Raw genomic sequence first — 21,259 nt, forward strand, 5'->3', positions numbered from 1 at the left:
ATTTTATTCTTTTCTCTTTTCATCTCTTAATTTATACTTTCTTTAATATTTCTTCTCTTATATTTCTGTTAATATTACCGTTTCCATTTACTGTTTACAATCTTTAATTTTTCTTATTAAATTTTACTTTTTATTGTATACCCATGTTATTTTGCACTTATGTTTTTTTTTTTGTTTTTTTTGGAACTATGTTAAGTGTTAGTATCTTTTTTAGCCCTGACGAAGCCCTGCATCTTGGGGCGAAACGTTGCCTCAAATAAAAATAGTATACCCATTTACTATTTGAGTTTTTTTGACCACACCCGGACCATATTCCATTTAGAATGTAAAACTTTTGCACAATGGCTAGTATTTAAGTTTAATTGTTATTAGTAGTAAAGTGTCTGTTCTCATTGCCTACAAACCCGCTCTGAGATTAAGAGTCAATAATATTATATATAATGAAATAAAAATTCTCATATCTATTTAATATTAATATTTTTATTTGACCTTGTCATCTTAAAAATTATCCTTTAGATATGAGAATCAATAAAAAACTATCAATTTTCCTTTTTATTTATTTTAAATAATTCTTGAATATTACAATATATATATAAGTATTAGCGAAAGCACAATGTCAAAAAAGAGAAGAAGGAATAAGATCTAACTCGCTTGAACTGCTGTAAAATATTGGCTTTATTGTATTTGGTACATCTCTTATATACGTTCGATCCCTCAGTCAGCTGACAACGAAATAACAGCTGACTCATACCGTAACTTATATATATATATTGTAATATTCAAAAATTATTTATGATTAAATAAATGAAATTTTATATAATAAATGGAATATGGTCCAGGTGCGGTCAAATTAAACTCAAATAGTAATATTATGTAATATTTTTATTTGAGCCAACATTATGGAATTTTAGATAGCTTTTACTTATTCTCATATATAAAAGATAGCTTTGAACGTGACAAGGTCAAATAAAAAGATTAAATATTAAATAAATATGAGAGTTTTTATTTTTGATTATATATAATATTATAGACTCTTAATCTCAGGGCGGGTTTCTAGGCAATCAGAACAGACACTTTTCTACCAATAACGCTTAATTAAATTAATAACTAATGTACTAAATTCAATAACTACTGTATTAAATTATAGTTAGAAACAAAACTGACCAATTACACAATCTTGTTTTGATGATTGATGAGTCTTAATGTCTTCTTTTCGATAGTGCTATGTCTTTAACAGTGGCTTTCAGTCACATCTCTTCTTCCAGCCAACGGACGTACTCTCACTAGCCAATCCAAACCAAGAGTCCTTTATTCTTCTTGGGTGACTCTTTGATGTCTTCTTTTTTCAAGATGTCTACCACTGAGAGTAGGGATCTTCCGGACATCCTGCCTATAGGCGATGACATCCATCTCTCGATGATCAAAAACCAAACTCTCTTCCTTTCCCTTTTATAGGAGTTCGTTTTCAACATCGATTGTAGCACCACGGTTTTGAGTTTTTTCTTTTTATTTCCTTTATAAATAATTTTCTTTAATACTTATTCTCAACTTCTATTTTTTTTTTTAATTTACTGTAACTACAATTATGATGGGAAGTTAAATACAATTTTAAAAATATTTGAATCTGCTCAACATGGCCGCGATTTAACGGAATTTTGAAAGGAAACGCCCCGCCATCATGGCTTTGAACGATATCTTTTGCAACTGCATATTTTACTGATGAAAATTGGTTAGCTTGCTTTTTGGTTTAACATTTAATGTTGATACATAAAAAACTAAAATCATTTATATATAAAAATAACTATTTACTCATAAAAGAGGATATTACAATATATATGATATCCCTACTAGTTCCTCAATATATCTTAGTTATCATTGCGATCATTGATTACAGTTCCAGTTGTGTGATTAATTAGCCTAATTTTAGCTACTCTGGGCAAGGACTTCTCTTTCACTTCTTAGATGATATCCTCAACTATTTAAGTTTTATTTTAATTTTTAAAATATTCTATAATCAATTTTTTTTCAATTTTAATTACGAACTTTATGTTTGATTTTATATTTTACAATATTATTTTCCAGAGTATTATCACTTTTTTTTATTATCATATTTTCTATAAATATCTGTGTAACTTTATAACTTTCTTTCTGCCTTACTTATCATTATTAACCACTATCTGTACTCATTTGTAGTAAATACTATAAATAATATAATACATAAAATATCAATAACACCTTTATTATTATTTTATATAAATCTAAAAATCAGTAATATCTATATTAATATATTTATAAATATAAATATTTCAAATACACGGCAGTGTTACCAATAATAAAAACAAATGTAATTTCAAAATAATCTAATAGCACAAAGAGATACCTCTCCCAGCTTCAATTGTCTGTAACACTAGTGGATCGATACAGTCAGCATCTTTAATCAACACTGAAAAGTTATCCTTCTTTGCAATTTCCAGTTGTTTGTGGAAATTTATATTTTCATATGATATAACTTTAAAACTGTTTACATCTTCCATACACATTATCCAATTCACAGCCTAATAATTAGATTAAATATAAATATGATATAAATTAAGAAAATATATCAGATTATTTCATCATTAGGTATAAGTATTATCCAGTTACTATTAATGGTCTCAGTGAAGAAGTAAATTATTTAAATGTTTTGATAAAAACAGATAGGTAGTCAGCAAAGTTCAGGGAAACACACTTTTAGAAGTGATGAGGGTGGGTTTGTTCTATAATCATAAGGGTTTTTTTTTTTATAAATTTTTATAAATAAAAGATTGAATGGTTTAGAAACAGTTCTCCTGGAATATTTTGTTTATATCACATACTTAATTCTTCACTGCTAAAGGTTTAATAATAATAATTTTACACATTTACAAAAATACATCCTTTATTGTAACTTAGTCAGAATTGAGAGTTTCAAAAGTATAGGGTTCATTAAGCACCACTATATGAAGTTTTAATAGACAACAGTTGAATAAACTTGAATTATGTTTGCCATGTGAATGAAAAATAAATATTAGAACAACTGTTTAACACTAAGCCATAAAAAAAGTAAACATTCATTAAATATCATTAGTAGTAGGGATAAAAGTATAAATAATAATTAGACAGTAGCTATCCATAATGGATTAGTGTGTTGTAAAATTATTAATGATGTTGAGTTTACCTCTTCTTTGGGATCAATACATAATGGAATTCTTGATGAATATGTAAATAATATTGCATTTTGAATAGAAAATTCATTATCAGACAAACCAGCTGCAATCCATCTAAAATGCAAACTTATTATTATATATTAGGTATATAATATATGTAGTACATAACAAAATTATTATGTTTTCAATAAAAAAAACATACCTTCTCAGTAACACAGTATCAACTAATTCTGTTTCAAGCTTAAAGTTTGATGAGAAGGGAATTTCTTTAGTTTTTAAAAAATTTGTCCAAAGTTGCATTAGTTCTTTTCTAGTTTCATAGTTGAATATTCCAGTGTACACTAAAAAGCTTGCACTGATTAAATTGTTGCCAATAATGTGTGCCTTTTCCTGTTTAAGTGTATTAAGTTTCTTTTTCCAACTATAATAGAATAAAATAATAAGATATTTCTTAAACACCAGATAACAAGCAGTTTTAAAATAGTTACAGTTTTTTTTAAAAATGAAATTATATACTAAATAATAATTTGGAATCATTAAAAACTAAGCGTATCTAGCTAACAAAACTTATTTAAACAAAAAAAATTAGTTTATTTTATCAATGTTACAAAAAAGATCTTATTGACTTACAAATAAGTCTTAACATTTAATACACATGAACATGGCACTTTATTTAAATAGCAGTATAATGACTAAATGAGTTCTTCCTTTAATCCAATTATCTGATAAGAAAATCTAATGATACAAAATTCTAAAGTGAACTACAAAAAAGTAATGAAATGAAAAAATAATTTTATTCTGGGATAAATATCCCCTAAGAATAAATATATTACAGATGGTCACACATTAGGATTAGTTGTCTGGTTAACATTTAGAAAATTTCAGTATGCAGGGTTAAATTAGATTAAAAAATTAGGTTAAATTACAATTTATAGTAGTAATCAATATTTATTCAGTTCATTATATATTCATATACAGTTAATTATTGTTCACATTGATTCAGAGGTTTGGTTATGTAGTAAGTGAAGGAATAGGCGTTGTTTCAAGGAAAGAATGGATGAGAATCAGTGAATGGATATGTGAAAAGAATTTCAGAAGGAGGTTGTACATATGAAGGATTTGCTGAAGGAGGCGGTTCTATGGAAGGGCACATATAAATCAATCGGTTGGGATCTGGTGTTTAATGAATGGATGGATGGACAAAGAATGAGAAGATCAAGAATATAGGTAGGGTTTTTTATTTCAAAGATTTGGAATAGAAGAACACCAAGGAGGTGTTATCTTCGGGAGGTGGGATACAACCAATTCAACTCGGTATACCAACAAAAGACATAAGAGCACCTGGGAAACCCAAAGATAAATCTTACAAAGAAATGTATGAGTCTCTTCAGTCTCAACTCGACCTGCATATAGTCCTATGTAGACCAAGGAACTGTGGTCGAAGTGGGGAAAACGGAGAGAGGATACTGCTCAGAATCTGATGGGTATTCTGAGGGATGGAATCACAGATTCTTAGAAATTGTTTAAGAACAGTTATGGGTTTGTGTGTGATTGGGGAAATATGAGTATTCCAGGAGAGGAGTTGGTTGAAAGTTAATCCAAGGTTTTTTATTGTGGAGTAAAAATTAATCGGTTGATTTTTAAGGAAAGGTAAGGGATAGTAAGGGAGGGTATAAAGGAGGCTTTTAGAACCAATAAGAATGGCCTCAGTTTTTTCATCATTCAATATCAAATTGTTGTTTAATGCCCATGGGTTAATGCTGTCTATATTTTCTTGTATCTATTGGATGGCCTCGAGCATCTTGAAGGGATGGAAGGTAGTGATATTTGGATATCATCAGCATATAAGTGGTATTGTGAGTGGTGAATGGTATCAGGGAGATTGTTAATGTAAATGGAGAAAAGGGTTGGAGAGAGTGAGGACCCCTGAGGAACACCTCATTTCAGAAGAAGAGGAGAGGAAGGAGATTTGTTTGGAATCATGATTGTTTGGAAGTGATGGGACAAGAAAGAGAGGAACCACTTTAGGACACTATTTGATATGAAAAGGTTTTGAATTTTAGTGAGGAGGATCTATGATTAACTGAGTAAAGGCTTTTAAAAAAAATCAAAAAGAACTAGGATTGAAATTTTTTGATTGTCAATAGAAGATTGGACATCTTGGGGGATTGTCAATAAAGTAGACTGTGTAAAAAGGATAGGAAGAATGATGGGGAAACAAAATTTTATGATATTTACAGGAATTGGTCTGGGCCATAATCAATAGTTCTGGACTTGAGGACTGTAGAGATTAGGTTATCTGAGTAAACTTTTAAGAAACAAAAGTTGTTAGGATCGAATGGAGTTTCAGATGCTATGTACTGTCTCGGGATTTATTCGGGATGCCATGATAATCGCTGAAGGTCATTATCCAATAATAAGTTAATTAATTAATTGATATTGAGTCCTGCAAAACTATTATTATAATTGGATTCTTTTCCAAAGGCTTTTTGAGTGTTTACCAATTAAATACCTTTATATTTATGAAATGTTGTTACCATTAATTATATAATATGATAAGGGGTGACATTAGGTAATATAATAGTACATAAACTATATCATGGAACAAAGTGTTTATTTACATTGTTATGATTAAAGGGAATTATAATATGACTGAAATGATTCAGATAATTGGTTTGCTATAAACCATAGATTAATGCATTATTACCTAATATATATCTGAATGAGTGCTGGGTTGGTTGATTTGGGTGGTGCGTGTAGTAACGTGAATGGTATCTTGTTCATAAGCAATGGTGTCCAGGTCTCATAGCCATTCTTAGGACTTCATCTCGTCGAAGTGCATCTTGTCCTTTCTTCGGTCTTCTTACTTCTGGACCTCTACTGCTTCTGTGTCTTCGTCTTCAATGCCTCTTTTTCCTGGTCTAGTTGTCCTGCCCCTTTTCTCCCATCTGCCCTTAGAGGCATTACCTTTTTATGAATCTAATTCCGCATTGGCCATAGATGACAGAACTCCCCCTTGGTGTTCGTCCCCCCCTTGGCATGGGAGGGGGTGGGAAAGGTTGACATGTCTAGGAAGGGTTTGTACCTGCTTAGTTGGATTCTGATCCTTTTTCAAAAACTGTTGTACACTAACGTGTTAATAGCTCTGATAGGGGGCCCATGTAGCAAATAAACACAGGTGTGTACATATCCAAGGTCACTGTGAAAGGTTCCTTAAAAGATATTCCACCCTGGCCAGGTATCAGGACAGATGGTGAAAAATCTTAATAATATCCAGAATTGTTAAAAGGTCAATACATATCACAAGGATGAGATAAGGTGAAAAATCATCTAAGGAAGAAAAGGAGCAAAGAAAGAGTTAAAATGGTCCAGATATACTGGGTAATAAGACTAGAATTTAGAGCTTACAATGGGGAGAATTTTCCATTTGGATTTAGGGTCAAGTGCTTGGGATAAGATGTTATGAAAGTATTGCTCCTTGGCGTGGCATAAAGATGCTTGAATAAGGTTTCGGAGGGACTTAAAGGTGGAATAGTGCACTGAAACTATGGTACGTCTGAAGCATCTTCTAGCAGCATCTCTTCTTCTCATTACCTCTCTTATTTCTGAGTTGATCAAGGGAGCCGGGAAAAGTTTGAAGATATAGATTTTAAGAGAAGCATGTTGATTAAGGAATGTATGGAGAGGCATTCGACCATGTCATTAATTGATAAAAGAGAATAGTCAGGTTCTGAGGAGAAGGAAAGTGCATCAAGATAGGAACCAATGTTTTCTATGATTAAGAAATCAAGATTTCGCCAACTAATTTTCTTTGGAATTAGCATGAAAGTACAGAGGTTGTACGATATTTTTATAAGGTCATGGAATGAAAGAAAAGACAGGAATTTGGGAGGACAAAACCTTCTGTGGAGAATCAATGATAAATAAACCAAACCATGTATTGGTGGACTGGGTATTATGTGTGGATTGGTAGGGATCAATATATAGGTCTAGGGAGGAAATTAGGTTTATGAGGTATGATCTATCGAGAGAATCTTTGGTTGGTGTTGAGATCATCTGGAATTATTACATGTAGAAAGAGAGGAATTTATGAAAGGAATGAGGATTCAAATATATCATCAAAAAGGACATAAGGTAAGCAGTAAATGAAAATATAGAGGGGGAAAAAAACTTAAAGAAACTTGAACCAAAATATACTACAAATGGGGGTGTCAAGGAAAGGAGACTTTAGAAGGATTTTGTCCCTCAGACTATCATGAATATATAAAAGTGTTACAGCGGGTAGGTTTTCAAATTAACCTTTACTAGCCCAGCCATGTAAGGTAATGAAAAAGAAGAGAAAAAAAAATTATTTTGTCAAATTTCGCTTTATTTTGACATAAAGACATAAAATAAAATAAAAAAATTAACTTCTGAAAATACAAATAAAATTAATTTTACTAATTAAAAAACACAACAAAATGTGGGTTTTGTCTATGCGACTTAAAAAAAATAAATAGTCTATGTTTCACCCTGGGTGGTGGGGCCCCTCGTGGAGAGATGTCTTCTTGGAAGAGAAGAGCCACCCGCCGTGGAAAGACGAGTATCAGGTTTGGCCAACCGGCTGGCAACTACTGACAAGGTAGAGAGATAAGGGGCTACTGACCGCTTACGTAAAACTGGTATTATTAATACTTTTGTAGCCAAAACAAAACATGGTAATACACAATCCTTACAACCATGACAGATAAATTATTAAGCATATGTTGGCCGCAATAGCAACACCACCACCAATTTGATCTATTCGGTCATGACTAAGTAGAGTAAAATTGGAGAAGCAGACAGAGTAGGGATATTGGGTTTAAGCAATGTTTCTGAGGTGACAATAGTAAGGTAAAAATTTTGTGGAAAATAATCCAATAATTTGTCATAATGTGTAGTAAGGGATTGGGAGTTAAAATGGCAGGAGGTTAGGATAGTAGTAATGTATAAGCAAAGGAAAGGATATGAAGCAGTGAGGAATGGATCAGTTTTATAATTCAAATAAAGAAGGTATATTGAGAATGTGATAAAAAAAAGGTATTTAACATCAAGGGAGAGGGTACATTTACTATTTTCCTTTTTTAATTAAATAAGATAAAAGATAAACTAATAATGGAGAATAGTCTCAAGATATCTATAGAAATGTGAAGCATATAAATATAAATTTTAAGATACAATGAAAAGAAAAGATAATTCCCCAAAAGCAAAATGCAAAAAAAATATCTGGTGCTTAAAAAACCAAAAGGATGTGTAGAAAATATAAATCATTAAATAAAATTAAAAATGAATAATAGAAAGAAAATAAAATTGCTGGTAGATTTACAACTAATTACAAGCATGCGATAAGTAAAAATATAAATCTCTAGATAAATTGATAAATAAAACATTAAGCTCCTTGCAGGAATAAAATAAAATATATAAGTAGACATACTTTATGTAAAATATGAAATAAATCAAGAGTATATGAAAGATTAAAAAAAGATCTCTATATAAAATGAAAAAAACTATACATCACTTCTTACAAAAAAACAATGAAATGAATAAGTAGGCATATTTTACATTAAATAACGAAAATATTAAAAGTATGTGAAATATAAATCTATAGATAAAATGAAAAACAGAAAACAATACTCTTTACTTAGAAAAAAAATTAAATAAAATGAATAATAAGACGTGATGTTCATGAAAAATACTGAAAATTAAATATATCTGCAAAACAAAATACAGATCTCTATATAAAATGAAAAAAAGAAAAAGAAACAATACTCTTTATGGAACAAAAGTGAAATAAAAAACATAAATAAATAGGGATTTCATACAATATATATATATATAATATATTTTTCATAAATAGTTATTTTTTATAAATGAATAGTTAATTTTTATAGATGAATAGTTTTAGCTATGTTTTATTTTATGTATCAAAGTTCAATATTGTTCATTTGTCCTGTTGAACCAAAAAGCAAGATAGCCAATTTTTTTCAGTCAAATATGGAGTAAAAAACATCATTCAAAGTAGTCAAGATGGTACTGCCATTCTGAAGTCGGTAGAATCATTGCCATGTTGAGCAGATTCAAATATTTTCAATCATTCACATCCAGTTATTTTCCTATCATGATTGTATTTACAGTAAATTTAAGTAAGAATGAAGAGCAAAATAAGTGTTAAGGAAAAATCTACATAAAGAAAATCAGAGACAAAAACTCAAAACCGTTTAGCTATAACCAATGTTTACTACATTGATTATCAAAGGTTGGAAAAGAGACAAAGGAAGAAAGACAATTGTTTGTTTGGATGGTGGGAGAGTGAACATGTCCAGGAAGTAGGTGGTGTTTACCATACTTTGTCCACTATCAGTGATACATATTTAGAAAGAAGACATCAAGAATCACCAGTTATCCATGAAGATTATATAATTTTTAGTTTTTCTCAACATAGAATTTCAGTATATTTGTAAAAGTAGCTAATAATTCTTATACGTCATTGTATTCTGATTGTCTAGAAAACCTGCCCTGAGCTAAGAGTCAATATTGTTTAATAATTTAAAATAAAATTCTCATATCTATTTAATATTTTATTTATTTATTTAAATCTTGTAATCATCAAAGCTATATTTTAGATCTGAGAATAATAAAGATAATTAAAATTTCTAATAATTATTTTAATAAATATTGAATATTACAATATATACACATATACATATCTTTAAATAGTATTAACTTAACATTGTGCATTCTAAAAGTTAATTGGCTTTTCTTTGAAATTATTCTACATTTCAACTATTTTTTATAAATTAGTATAGGGTTTAGTCAATATAGGGATAAAAGTTTTCATTAAATAAAGGTAAAAATTATTTGAAAAAAAGAAGTCAAATCTATAGGAGTAAATACTAAAAGAAAAAATAATTTAACAGTTCATAATATTTTTAAAATAAAATAAACCTTCAACACTAGGCATTACCTCTTCTGGTTTTCTTAAATTATATTGTGTGATTATAAATCCATAGGTTAAAAATTAAATTAAATCAGAGGACACTGTTTTTATGATAAGATGATTGGACGTGTTCTCAGTGAAGAACACAAATAACATAACCATCTTCTATATAATATCCATGGCCGACTTTACTCATTACTATGACAACATTTTTAATAATATCCACAAAATTTAATTATAAATGTAAAATAAAAATGAGAGAAATTTGTGGCACAAAACTAATACAATCTAAAAAATATATACATAATTACAATTTTTACTTACAATGTGTAATAGGGTATGACAATTTGGTGTCTTTTTCACTAGAGGGATATTTTAGGGTAGGTTAACAGGTAGAATATTGGAAAAGAGTGAGGTTATAAAGCTAAAAATGAACAATTAATTAAATGATGAGCTGTATGAAGACAGCAAAATATAAGATTTTGATGATAACAAAAAATACATTTGAAAGAAGAGAAAACTAAAGACTGTAGAGAAGGTAAATTTAAAATAATATATTGGCAATAAATGATAATATAAATACTTGATAACTGGCAGATAAGTTCACAATAATTTAAAGAAATACTGCTATGGTAGTGTGTTACATAAAGAGTGGTATAAGAACATCCTTACCGGAATATCCAAAAAAAAGCAGAGAGAGCGGTTTTTATAAAAATTATATTTATCAATATTGATTCAGGCTTAAATTTGATAATCAAAGCATTTCACATTTGAACTATTTAGGCAATATATACTGAGGCTCTTTCCTTCAGGATTAAGCAGAAGGAGATGCTGATCTTATTGTTTTCTTTATTTAATATAATCTCTTGAAATTCAAACTGTTTTATTGACATTCGACAACAATATTGATAATAATCTAGTAGATTAATTTATACTATACATGTATCTCACACAATAAGCTACTTACAGACTACACCAATGACCAAAAAAAACCCACACAGAACCTCCCAGCTCTATGTGACAGAGTTACCACTGTACAACAGATCCTATGCTTCTTTTACTCACACACCAAACCCTGGTTGGTCTGAAATGTTGAAAGAAGATACCACTGCTGTTCCATAAGATGATGGGTCTGAAAAATTTTAGTACAGGAATCTAATGCATAAAATTCAGCTCACAAAACACATACGAGCGAAAAATTTTGAAAATTAGTTTTTACCACACATAAAACGGAAACGCATACCAGGCAGACCTCAAACTCTTACTAATTAATTTAATTAAGAAACAAATCAGGTCTTTTTTCTTTTTTTTCACCTATAATTCCTAAACTGTGCATCCTAGCGAAAAAGGTATGTTATAAAAAATTGAACATTATTAAATTCTGAATCAAATGAGTATCATAACTTATTAATTTGGTAAAATAGTAAGAACAGCTGAAAACCACAAAACACAAATACTTTTCAAATTTGGCAAGAACTGTCCAAACTCAGAAACGCATTTCTAAGGGTCCTAAAATGGTTATTAAGAAGCTAATTAGGTTCATAAACTAATGAACTACAAGATTGATGTATTTCTTTTAGCTTTTCGCCTAAAAGACCTGAACAGTGGATCCTATCAAAAAAGTCACAATGCAACAAATTAAAGAACATTAAATGCAGTGTTGAAAGAGTACAATAACATAATAATTCAGCAAGTGGTATGGTATGGTAGTAAACCACCTGCTATGGTTGTTCCTTGGATGCATTACATAATTTAGTATCTAGGATTGAAAAGAGTTTGGCCTATAAGGATTATCGATTATTGAAGGCGCCTTTGATCGTACTTCTTACAGAACCATGGCGAGAGCCATGGAAATGAAAGAGGTGGGACAGGTTTCTTTCAACTGGATCAATGCGATGTTGGAAGGAAGATTGCTCAAGTCGGAGCTAGGACGCACTAAGATGTGGATGAAGCCCGCTGGTGGCTATCCACAGGGTGGAGTGCTATCTCCTCTCCTGTGGTGTATGGTGGTGGACACCTTACTTGTCAGATCCAATAAGGCAGGTTTCTACACGCAGGGATATGCTGACGATATCGCTGTGCTGATAGGAGGCAAATTCCCGGGAACTACCTCAGGACTGCTTCAAACATCGGTAGACCTTATGAACGGATGGTGGCAGGAATATGGTCTGAGCATCAATCCTCAAAAGATCAATATTTGTGTCTTCACTAACAGACGGAACATTGCAATCAGGTCGCTGTACCTTAATGGTGAACGATTGGGATTCTGCAGTGAAGTCAAACATCTTGGCATTACTCTGGGCAGTAAACTGAAGTGGCAACTCCATGTTGGAAGGACCAGTATGAAGACACTGAGGTGTCTCGAGGCATGTAAAGGAGCCGTAGGCAAATCCTGGGGCCTCAACCCAAAAGTTATATATTGGTTGTACATGGGAACGATAAGACCAATTGTTCTATATGCTGCCATTGTATGGTGGCACAAGGCTACGACCAAAAAATCCTAAACTTGGCTCGGGAAACTTCAGAGACTGGCCTGCCTCATAATAACGGGAGCCATAAGCTCTACTCCTTCTGTAGCAATGGAGATTCTTTTTAACATTAAACCTCTACATATAGAGATTGAAGCTCAAGCCCTTAGCTCTGCATAAAGGCTTATGAAACTAGGAACGAACTACCATTACTTAACTTATGAGGGACATGGCAGACTGTTCAGGAGGATCAATGAAGACGGGATCCTGACTATGCATTCTGATCATCAGGAGAAGAAATACAAGAACACTTATTACAGTGTAAGGGTTGAAGGGTCAACCCCACACAAGCCGTGTATTGGGATAAACTGCTACACAGACGGCTCCTTAATGGAACAAAGATCTGGAGCAGGAATATGGAGGATGGATAAACAACGCCTAATCAATGCGCATCCATTTCGTTAGGAAAACACACCACAGTGTTTCAGGCTGAGGTGTTTGCAATAAATGTCTGTGCCCAGAATTTAATAAAAGAGGGCATGAGGGAAAGGCTAATTACGATCTACACGGACAGTCAGGCAGCCATCTATGTGCTGGATAACTATGTAACCCGCTCCAAATTGGTGGAGGAGTGTAAGGCTAACCTGAACTCTCTCTCCTTGGCCAACAAGGTGCGGGTGGAATGGGTGCCTGGACATAAAGGCATTAAAGGAAATGAGCGAGCCGACTACCTAGCAAGGAAAGGATCTGAGTATGTTCCTCTCACACCTGAACCCATATGTGGAATTAGTCTCAGCCATGCGAAGAGGCATATCAAAAAGATTGCTGAGAGCAAGGCTGGGTTACTCTGGAGAAATACCAGAAGGATGGAACAATAAAAAATGTTCCTCAAAGGACCCTCCCCGAAAAGAAGTAACTGCTTTCTTAATATGGATAGGAGTATCTTAAGATGGGTGACAGGTCTATACACGGGACACTGTCAGCTAAACAAGCATCTCTATAAAATGAGACTGATAGAGTCCCCTATCTGCAGGTTCTGCAGGAAGAAGGAAGAGACTGCTTATCACATCATTTGTAGATGTGATGCAGTGGGAAGAACACAATTCCTCATCTTTGGTAAGGATTGTATCTTGGATCCCAAACTTTGTGAAACAGTAGATCCTTATACAGTGTCCAGATTTGCAAAGGCAATTGGCCTGTTTTGAGCAGAGGAGGGACGGCGTAGAATAGGCCCTCTGTGGCCACGGTGCTTCTTGGCCGGGAAAAAAAAAAAAAAAAAAAAAAATGCAGTGTTGAAAAAGTACAATAACATAATAATTCATCAAGTGCTATGGTGTGGTAGTAAACCACCTGCTATGGTTGTTCCTTGGGCTCCGATAGCTGGTATAAAGTACTATGAAGTTCCTATGCAGCAGCAGTCCTTTATCAATATGTACAAATGGGAGCTTGAACACAATCATGTGGACTGTGCATAGACTATTATTCAAATTAATTTTAAAAAATTGAAATCAAACCTGCAGAGATTAGCCAAGGTACCAAGCCTACTAATATAGAGAATTTGGTTACAATTAACTATAAAAAAAAAATCATTTTGATTTAATACATTGCTTACTAATTATTATCACCTTGAATGCTCAGAAGTTAATCCATAAACCAGTTTTTCAGCAGCTTCTAATATTGTGACACTAATTTCTAGCTCACAGTGTGCTTTATATTTATCTGCCTTTTCTAGTTCATTTTTTTCATTGTTTACTTTGACTTCAATTTCTAGTTGCTCTATTTCTACCTTTGAACTATTTAGAAAATTTTGAGCCTGTGAAAAAAAAAAAAAAAAACTTTGTGGGAGCAATAGATAATATTAAACAGACACCTTACAGCACCTCGTGAACACTTAAACATCAAATTTTAAGTCTGCTTGCTGGTTACATTACTGAATTTTAATTAAAATAATCTAAAAGCAACATTTAAATTAAAGAATATATATATTGTAATATCCTCTTTTATGAGTATATAGTTATTTTTATATATAAATGATTTTTAGTATGTTTTATGTTTTGTATCATTTTAGTATTGTTTATTTGTTGTATTAAACCAAAAAGCAAGCTAACCAATTTTCATCAGTTAAATATGCAGTCACTAAAGATAATGTCCAAATCACTGCCATGGTGAGCAGATTCAAATATTTTTAAATATATTCATCTTCCCATCAAGATTTATAATTACAGTCCATTCAAGAAAAAATAGAAGTTGTACTAAATGTTAAAGAATAATATTCACAGAGAAATTCACATGTAAAAACTCAAAACTGTTGTGCTATAATCGATGTTTACAACAAACATCTAGACCACTTGATGTTTAAGACATTACTTGATGTTTATATGCGGGAAAGGTAGGATATATCCTGGATGCAGGAGTTCCTGAACATTGTTTGTCACCCTCAGTGGGACATCTGAAATCATCCGAAAAGTTAAAGTGACTTTGGCTTGGATCGCCGGGATTAGATGTGTTGAAAACTATTAGAAGACCAAATGCTTTGTTAAAATACAGTGTTAGTTTGTGAAATAGAAGTCATCAAAAATCATCAGTCATCATAGAAGAGCATAAATTGGTTAGTGTTGCTCAACATATAATTAAGTGTAAAAGTGTTATTAAAATTAATTGTTCTGATTGCTTTGAAAAGCACGCCCTGAGATTGAGAGTCTATAATATTATATACAATAAAATAAAAATTCTCATATTTATTTAATATTTAATATTTTTATTTGACCTTGTCATCTTCAAAGCTATCTTTTAAAGAATGAGAATAAGTAGAAAACTATATAAAGTTCATTTTATTTACTTTAAATAATTTTTGAATATTACAATATATACATTTTTTTTTATTTAGTAATCTAAGAGATGATAGTTGTGGGTACTATCAGAAACAAAACAGGCAAGACTAAGGAAGAGCGAATTAGTCTTGATCAAACAAAACCGTGTTATGCTTCTTCTTCTCAGTTCATGCACTTGGATGACTCCCTCCTCCCCTGATGTTCCTTCAGAAAGTCCAGCCATTTAATAAATACCTTGGTTGAGGAAGTTTTTTTTTTTTTTTATTCCTATTCATCATTTAGCAGCATAAGATACATTTATTCTAATTTTCATTATTAAGCAATATAAGTTCCATGATATGTACAAACAATATATTTTTTTATTCTAATATTCATTATCAAGCTGTATAAGTTTCATGATAGATTCAAACAACATTTTAAAATTAATCTTTAACATTTTTTAATATTAATCTCCAAAGCACTTCCTAACTGACCTACTGTTTTCCCTTAACCTTCATCTTGTTTCTTATTCTCCTACCCATCACACCCAATTTTCCGACACCTGGTTAGACCTTTATATCTGTGACTCCCCCATTAAAATCCTGTCTTCTTCTCAACATCCCATTCCATTTCTCTCATCACATGATCTGATCCAAATTACATACGACCTACCCGTGAAATCCTTCACCCCCAAAATATACCACAATTTAGACCTTATCACTAATGAATCCCATCAGCCTGACCTTAATTGTTTCCAATGGGACATCATATATTCCTATAACTCCATTGACCCTATGGTAACCACCCTTACCTCAAACCTACAATCCATATTAGATATCCATGCTTCTTTGAAAACCAGAACCATACGTCGTCCCTCTGCATCTTGGCTGACCCCTGAAATAAAGGAAATGATGAAAAGAAGAGATGTAGCGAGGGACAAATACCGTCAAACCCATTTACCTGCTGATTGCACGTCTTTCAAGATCCTTCGGAATAAAACCCAATCCGCCGTCTGACTTGCTAAGGCCACCCACTTTCATAACGCCCTTTCCAATGCTTCTGATTCCAAATCCAAATGGAAAATACTTCGTAAACCTATCCCTACCAGAATCCAATAATCTCAGTTCCTTCCATGTGACTCCAGATGAACTCAATGGCCATTTCTTATTCTATGGTCATAATTCCTCTATCTCCAATATTCAACATCACAATTTCAATCCTGAAGACTTCTTTTTCTCACATCTGTTCTATGATGAATTACTTTCCGCTGTCCTAAAATACCACACTAATGATTATGGCCCTGATAGTATTCCAGTAAAACTAATAAAATCCAGCCTCCCTATCATTATTCCTATTTTTTACCACAACTACAACTTTTCATTACAAAACTCCATACTCCCATCTTCCTGGAAAACTGCCCTTGTCTGACCTTTGAAGAAAATTTCCAACCCTAGCTCACTGCACGACTTACGTCCTATTTTTCTTCTATCTAACCTTTCCAAACCGTTAGAACGCCTTGTCCAAAATCAACTCTCTAACTTCCTAGATGAACGTTCCCTTATCAACCCTTTCCAATCTGGCTTTAGATCTGGCTATTCAACGCAATTCACTCTCCTTAAAATAACTCATGACTTCCAAAACTCCATTTAACACCAAAACCTCACTATCCTCATCCTTCTAGACTTTTCCAAAGCGTTTGACACTGTTGACCAAAACATTCTCTTTACTAAATTGTGTAATCTTGCTCTATCCAACAGTGCCCTGTGCTGGTTCAAATCCTTTCTCTCAAATCGGTTCCAGTATGTAATCTCCCAGGTCAACCACCATCTAAGACCCTCTCCCTTTCCTGTGGTGTTCCTCAAGAGTCCTCTCTATCTCCTACTCTGTTTGCTATTTACATTAATGGCCTTCCCCTCCAGATCTATCACTCCCAATACCACATCTATGCAGATGATTTCTAAATATATCTGTCCTTCCCGCCTTCTGACCTATTACCAGCCACAGAGAAACTTCAAGAAGATTTGGATGGGATTTGTGAATGGGCGAGAGGCAACAAGTTGAAGCTAAATGGGGAGAAGGCAATCTTAATAGGCTCCAATCATCTCCTTAAAACTGTTCCTAAAATTCCAACTCTGTTCCTACATGATAGTCCCATCAAACTTTACCCCACCATCAAAAACCTGGAAATAACCTTTGATCAAACACTTTCCTGGAAAAACGATGTATCTAATATCTCCCACTGTTCCTTTTCAACTTTAAAACGTCTAAATTACCTCTGCCACCTATTTCCATATGAAACTTGTAGGCACCTAGTCATTTCTCTAATATTTCCCCACTTTGACTATTGCTGTACGGTATACAGGGGTGTCTCTGGGGATCTCGAGGCGAAATTAAAACGTTTGATAAATTGCTGTGTACAATTCATCTTCGGGATCCCAAGGGATGCCTCTGTTTCCCGTTTTTATGTAGAGTTGAAGTGGCTTTATCCTTCCTACCGTTGTAAGTATTTTCTGGCACCCTTTATCTTCCAATTCATCCAATCCTGCCGTCCTTCATACATCTCCAAGCTCCTTCAATTCGAATCCTCTATTCGTTCCTGGTCTTCAGATTTATACACAAAGGCCCACCGAACCGCCTCTTTCGATAGATCGTTCATTATCCGAGCCTCATCCTTATGGAACTCCATCCCTTCCAACATCCGTCATTCCAATACCCTCCCTACATTTAAATCCCACCTGTTTAATCATTTCTTATCCATTCAGACCCTATAAAATTGTAAATCAATATAATTGTAAATATGTTTGTAAACTATTATATCATTCTTAATTATTTTTACATCGTTTTTTTTTTCTATTTTTTATTTATTCATCTTTTTTTATTGTTTAAAAGATAAAAGTGAGAAAGTAACATAATTATTTTTTATAATGACTGTTTATATTTCTTTGTATTTTTGTCTAAGTATCTCTGAGGCTCTTCAGCCCTCTTCTGTTGATTTCTCTGTATTATTCTAAAGGAACTCCTCCAAGAATAAATAAAGTATTATTATTATTAAAGAAATTCACAACATACCACAAATGAAATAGCACTTGAATCAAAATTAACTAACAACACTGCAAACTCCTATTTTTCTAGAGAATTAGCAGAATCATTGCTTTCTTGTAAATGGAGTGTAAAGATATTCTGTCAAAATGCTTAGTATTCTATGCTCTTTGGATAACGACTCAAATTCAAAGTACTGAGACTACAATGAGTTATGTAATTAATTATTTGAATAAACAATCATTCTGGGAACTTCAGTTTATCTTCCTTTGAGTCTCATCCTGAAGTTTAGTCCTTAACTTCTTATATATTACAGTTATGTATTAAAAAAAAAAGCAGATGCTAATAGAAGACAACTCATTTTAAAAATTATCATCACATATTTCATAAATCTACCTACAATGACCACATTTTTAAAAATTTTTATTAAAAATCGGTATATATATTAGCTCTCCTCAATTCTTAAAACAATTATTGAATCAATTACTCTATTGTGGCTCATACGTCTAGAGGGTACTGGTCCCTGAATGTTTATAGAGTTATATTATTGATTATTTACTTTAACACAGATACTTTTACTTGAAGAGACATATTAATTAATGAAACATCTTCCACAACTAATATTGGACATAGTAATTAAAATGATATTACCTTATTTAGTTGATAAATATACCTTTGAACAGAATTGGAATAATAGTTCAATGCAGAGAAGACTAAGGCTATCATAACAGGATCCAATCACCTCCTTAAAACTATTCCCCATATTCTAACCTATTCCTAAACAATAATCCAATAAAATGCCACCTACCCCTCAAAAACCTTGATGTCACTATTGACCAAACTCTCTCCTGGTAAAATCATGTCTCCGATATTTCTTGTTATACATTCTCCACTCTAAATCATTTAAACTACCTTTGTTACCTATTTCCTTTCAAAACCTGTAGGCTCCTGGTTACTTCCTTAATATTTCCCCACTTTGACTATTTTTGCGGGGGTGTCTCTGGGGATCTCAAAGCAAAATTAATTAATTGATTAATTGCTTTGTATGGTCCATCTTCGAGGTTCCCAGGAACACCACTTACATCCCATTTTATGGAGAGTTGAAGTGGCTTTACCCGTCCTTCTGTTGTAAATATTTCCTTGTATCCTTTCTCTACCAAGTTATCCAATCCCGCCATTCATCTCTTCCCTGTGGAAATCTATTCCCTCCTTCATTCATTACTCTAATACCTCCCCCCTCCCCAATCTTCAAATCCCTTCTCTTTAATCACCTAGTGTCCATCCAATGCTCAAAAAATAACAATTAAAAGCTTCAAACAAAATTGTAAATTGATAGAAAGATAGATGTAGTGTAAGATAAATACTATTAGGTGGTTTTAATATTTATATAGAGTCTGTAGATATCTATGTATGCTTAACCAATCATTTCTTTTTTTTCATCATTATTATTAGATCAAGATGCGTCAAGTGTGGTGAACAACACAAATCTACAGAATGCAGCTAGCATAGGCAAGCACCTACTGTGTGTGAGCTATGCAACAAGGAAGGGCACCCTGTAAGGGGTGCCAGACGTACAAAGGCTAGCTAGACCAACTAGCAACTAGACCTAGAACATGTGAATGGTGTTTGAAATCAAGATAATAAACGAACAGTCTTATAACATAAAAACATATAGATGTAGCTTTAATAACTGAAACTTGACTTACCACAACTAATCAACATACCTCAGAACCAAATTTATCGAACGAACCACTCTGATAGAACAGCACATGGATAATGAACACCATTATCCACCGATCCCTTTCATATCAATTAGTCCTCCTACAAGCCCAAAATTTCCTGCAAACCACAGCTGTATTGATCTAAATTTCTCTCTTTCCCATAACAATTGTAGTGGGTTATTCACCACCCAAAATTCCAATTTCCCAACCCCAATTCAATTCCTTCCTTGATTCTCTCGGACACTATTTTCATCTAGGCGCAGACCAATGAATTATTGAGTTATGAATGGGGAGCTAGAACTACCAATTCCCATGGAAAATCACTCCTGTCTGCACTCAATTCCCTTTGTTGCAACATTTTTTGTTCTGACTCTCTTACATACTCCCCACCCAATCCTAATCATAACCCTGACTTCTTCATACACAAAGGCTTAGGCCCTCTAAACAGTTCCCTTTCACGCCTCGATAACCTATCTTCAGACCATAGTTTACTAATCCTAACCATCTCCATATCTCCAATTCCTGTATTACCTCCACTCTAATTCATAAGAGGCCCAGTAAACTGGAATCTCTTTTGCCAAATCAATTTAAGGTTTTCACGTATATATTAATTTATTTTATTTTAAGGAATAATAATTCCTTATAAAAATTAAATGTTCTTTTCTACTTTCAAATAATTTCCTGGAATCAAAATTCAACAAAGCTAAGTATTTTCTAAATATGAAAAAATAATGATTTTTTATTGGTCTGAATGATTTTATATTACTAAAGTTTAATATAATTTAAATTTTTATTGCGTTATTTTTCAATAAGATAAAAAATTGTAGTCAGATGTTATTTTTATTTTCATTTTAAAAACTTTATTAACATATAATTTGAGTATATTGAAAGTTAACATAATTAATCGATTCAATATAATCAATTCATATTATACAAAATCAATCTTAGAGAAAATAGATAGAAACAAGACAGATCAAAATTATATTATCATTAAAATTATTTTACTATAAAAAATAACTTAACAAATTGGTTACACTCCCAGGATTGCTTTTCCTTAAAACCTTCAAAATGAAATCAAATT

General features: G+C 32.4%; 1 protein-coding gene across 1 annotated transcript in view; it reads right to left on the reverse strand.

Annotated features, from left to right (window-relative positions):
• Positions 1 to 21,259, reverse strand: part of LOC106684648 (dynein axonemal heavy chain 10) — a 114,757-nt gene that overhangs the window by 13,589 nt on the left and 79,909 nt on the right. The window contains exons 28-31 of the mRNA XM_067051521.1: positions 14,234 to 14,421; positions 3,388 to 3,606; positions 3,197 to 3,299; positions 2,381 to 2,555 (exon numbers count right to left, since the gene is read on the reverse strand). Coding sequence (XP_066907622.1) covers positions 2,381 to 2,555; positions 3,197 to 3,299; positions 3,388 to 3,606; positions 14,234 to 14,421 — 685 coding nt within the window. The remainder of the gene's footprint in view (positions 1 to 2,380; positions 2,556 to 3,196; positions 3,300 to 3,387; positions 3,607 to 14,233; positions 14,422 to 21,259) is intronic.

Source organism: Halyomorpha halys, unplaced genomic scaffold (genome assembly GCF_000696795.3).
Source record: "Halyomorpha halys isolate HHAL.00 unplaced genomic scaffold, Hhal_1.1 Scaffold598.1, whole genome shotgun sequence".
Lineage (NCBI taxonomy): Eukaryota > Metazoa > Arthropoda > Insecta > Hemiptera > Pentatomidae > Halyomorpha > Halyomorpha halys.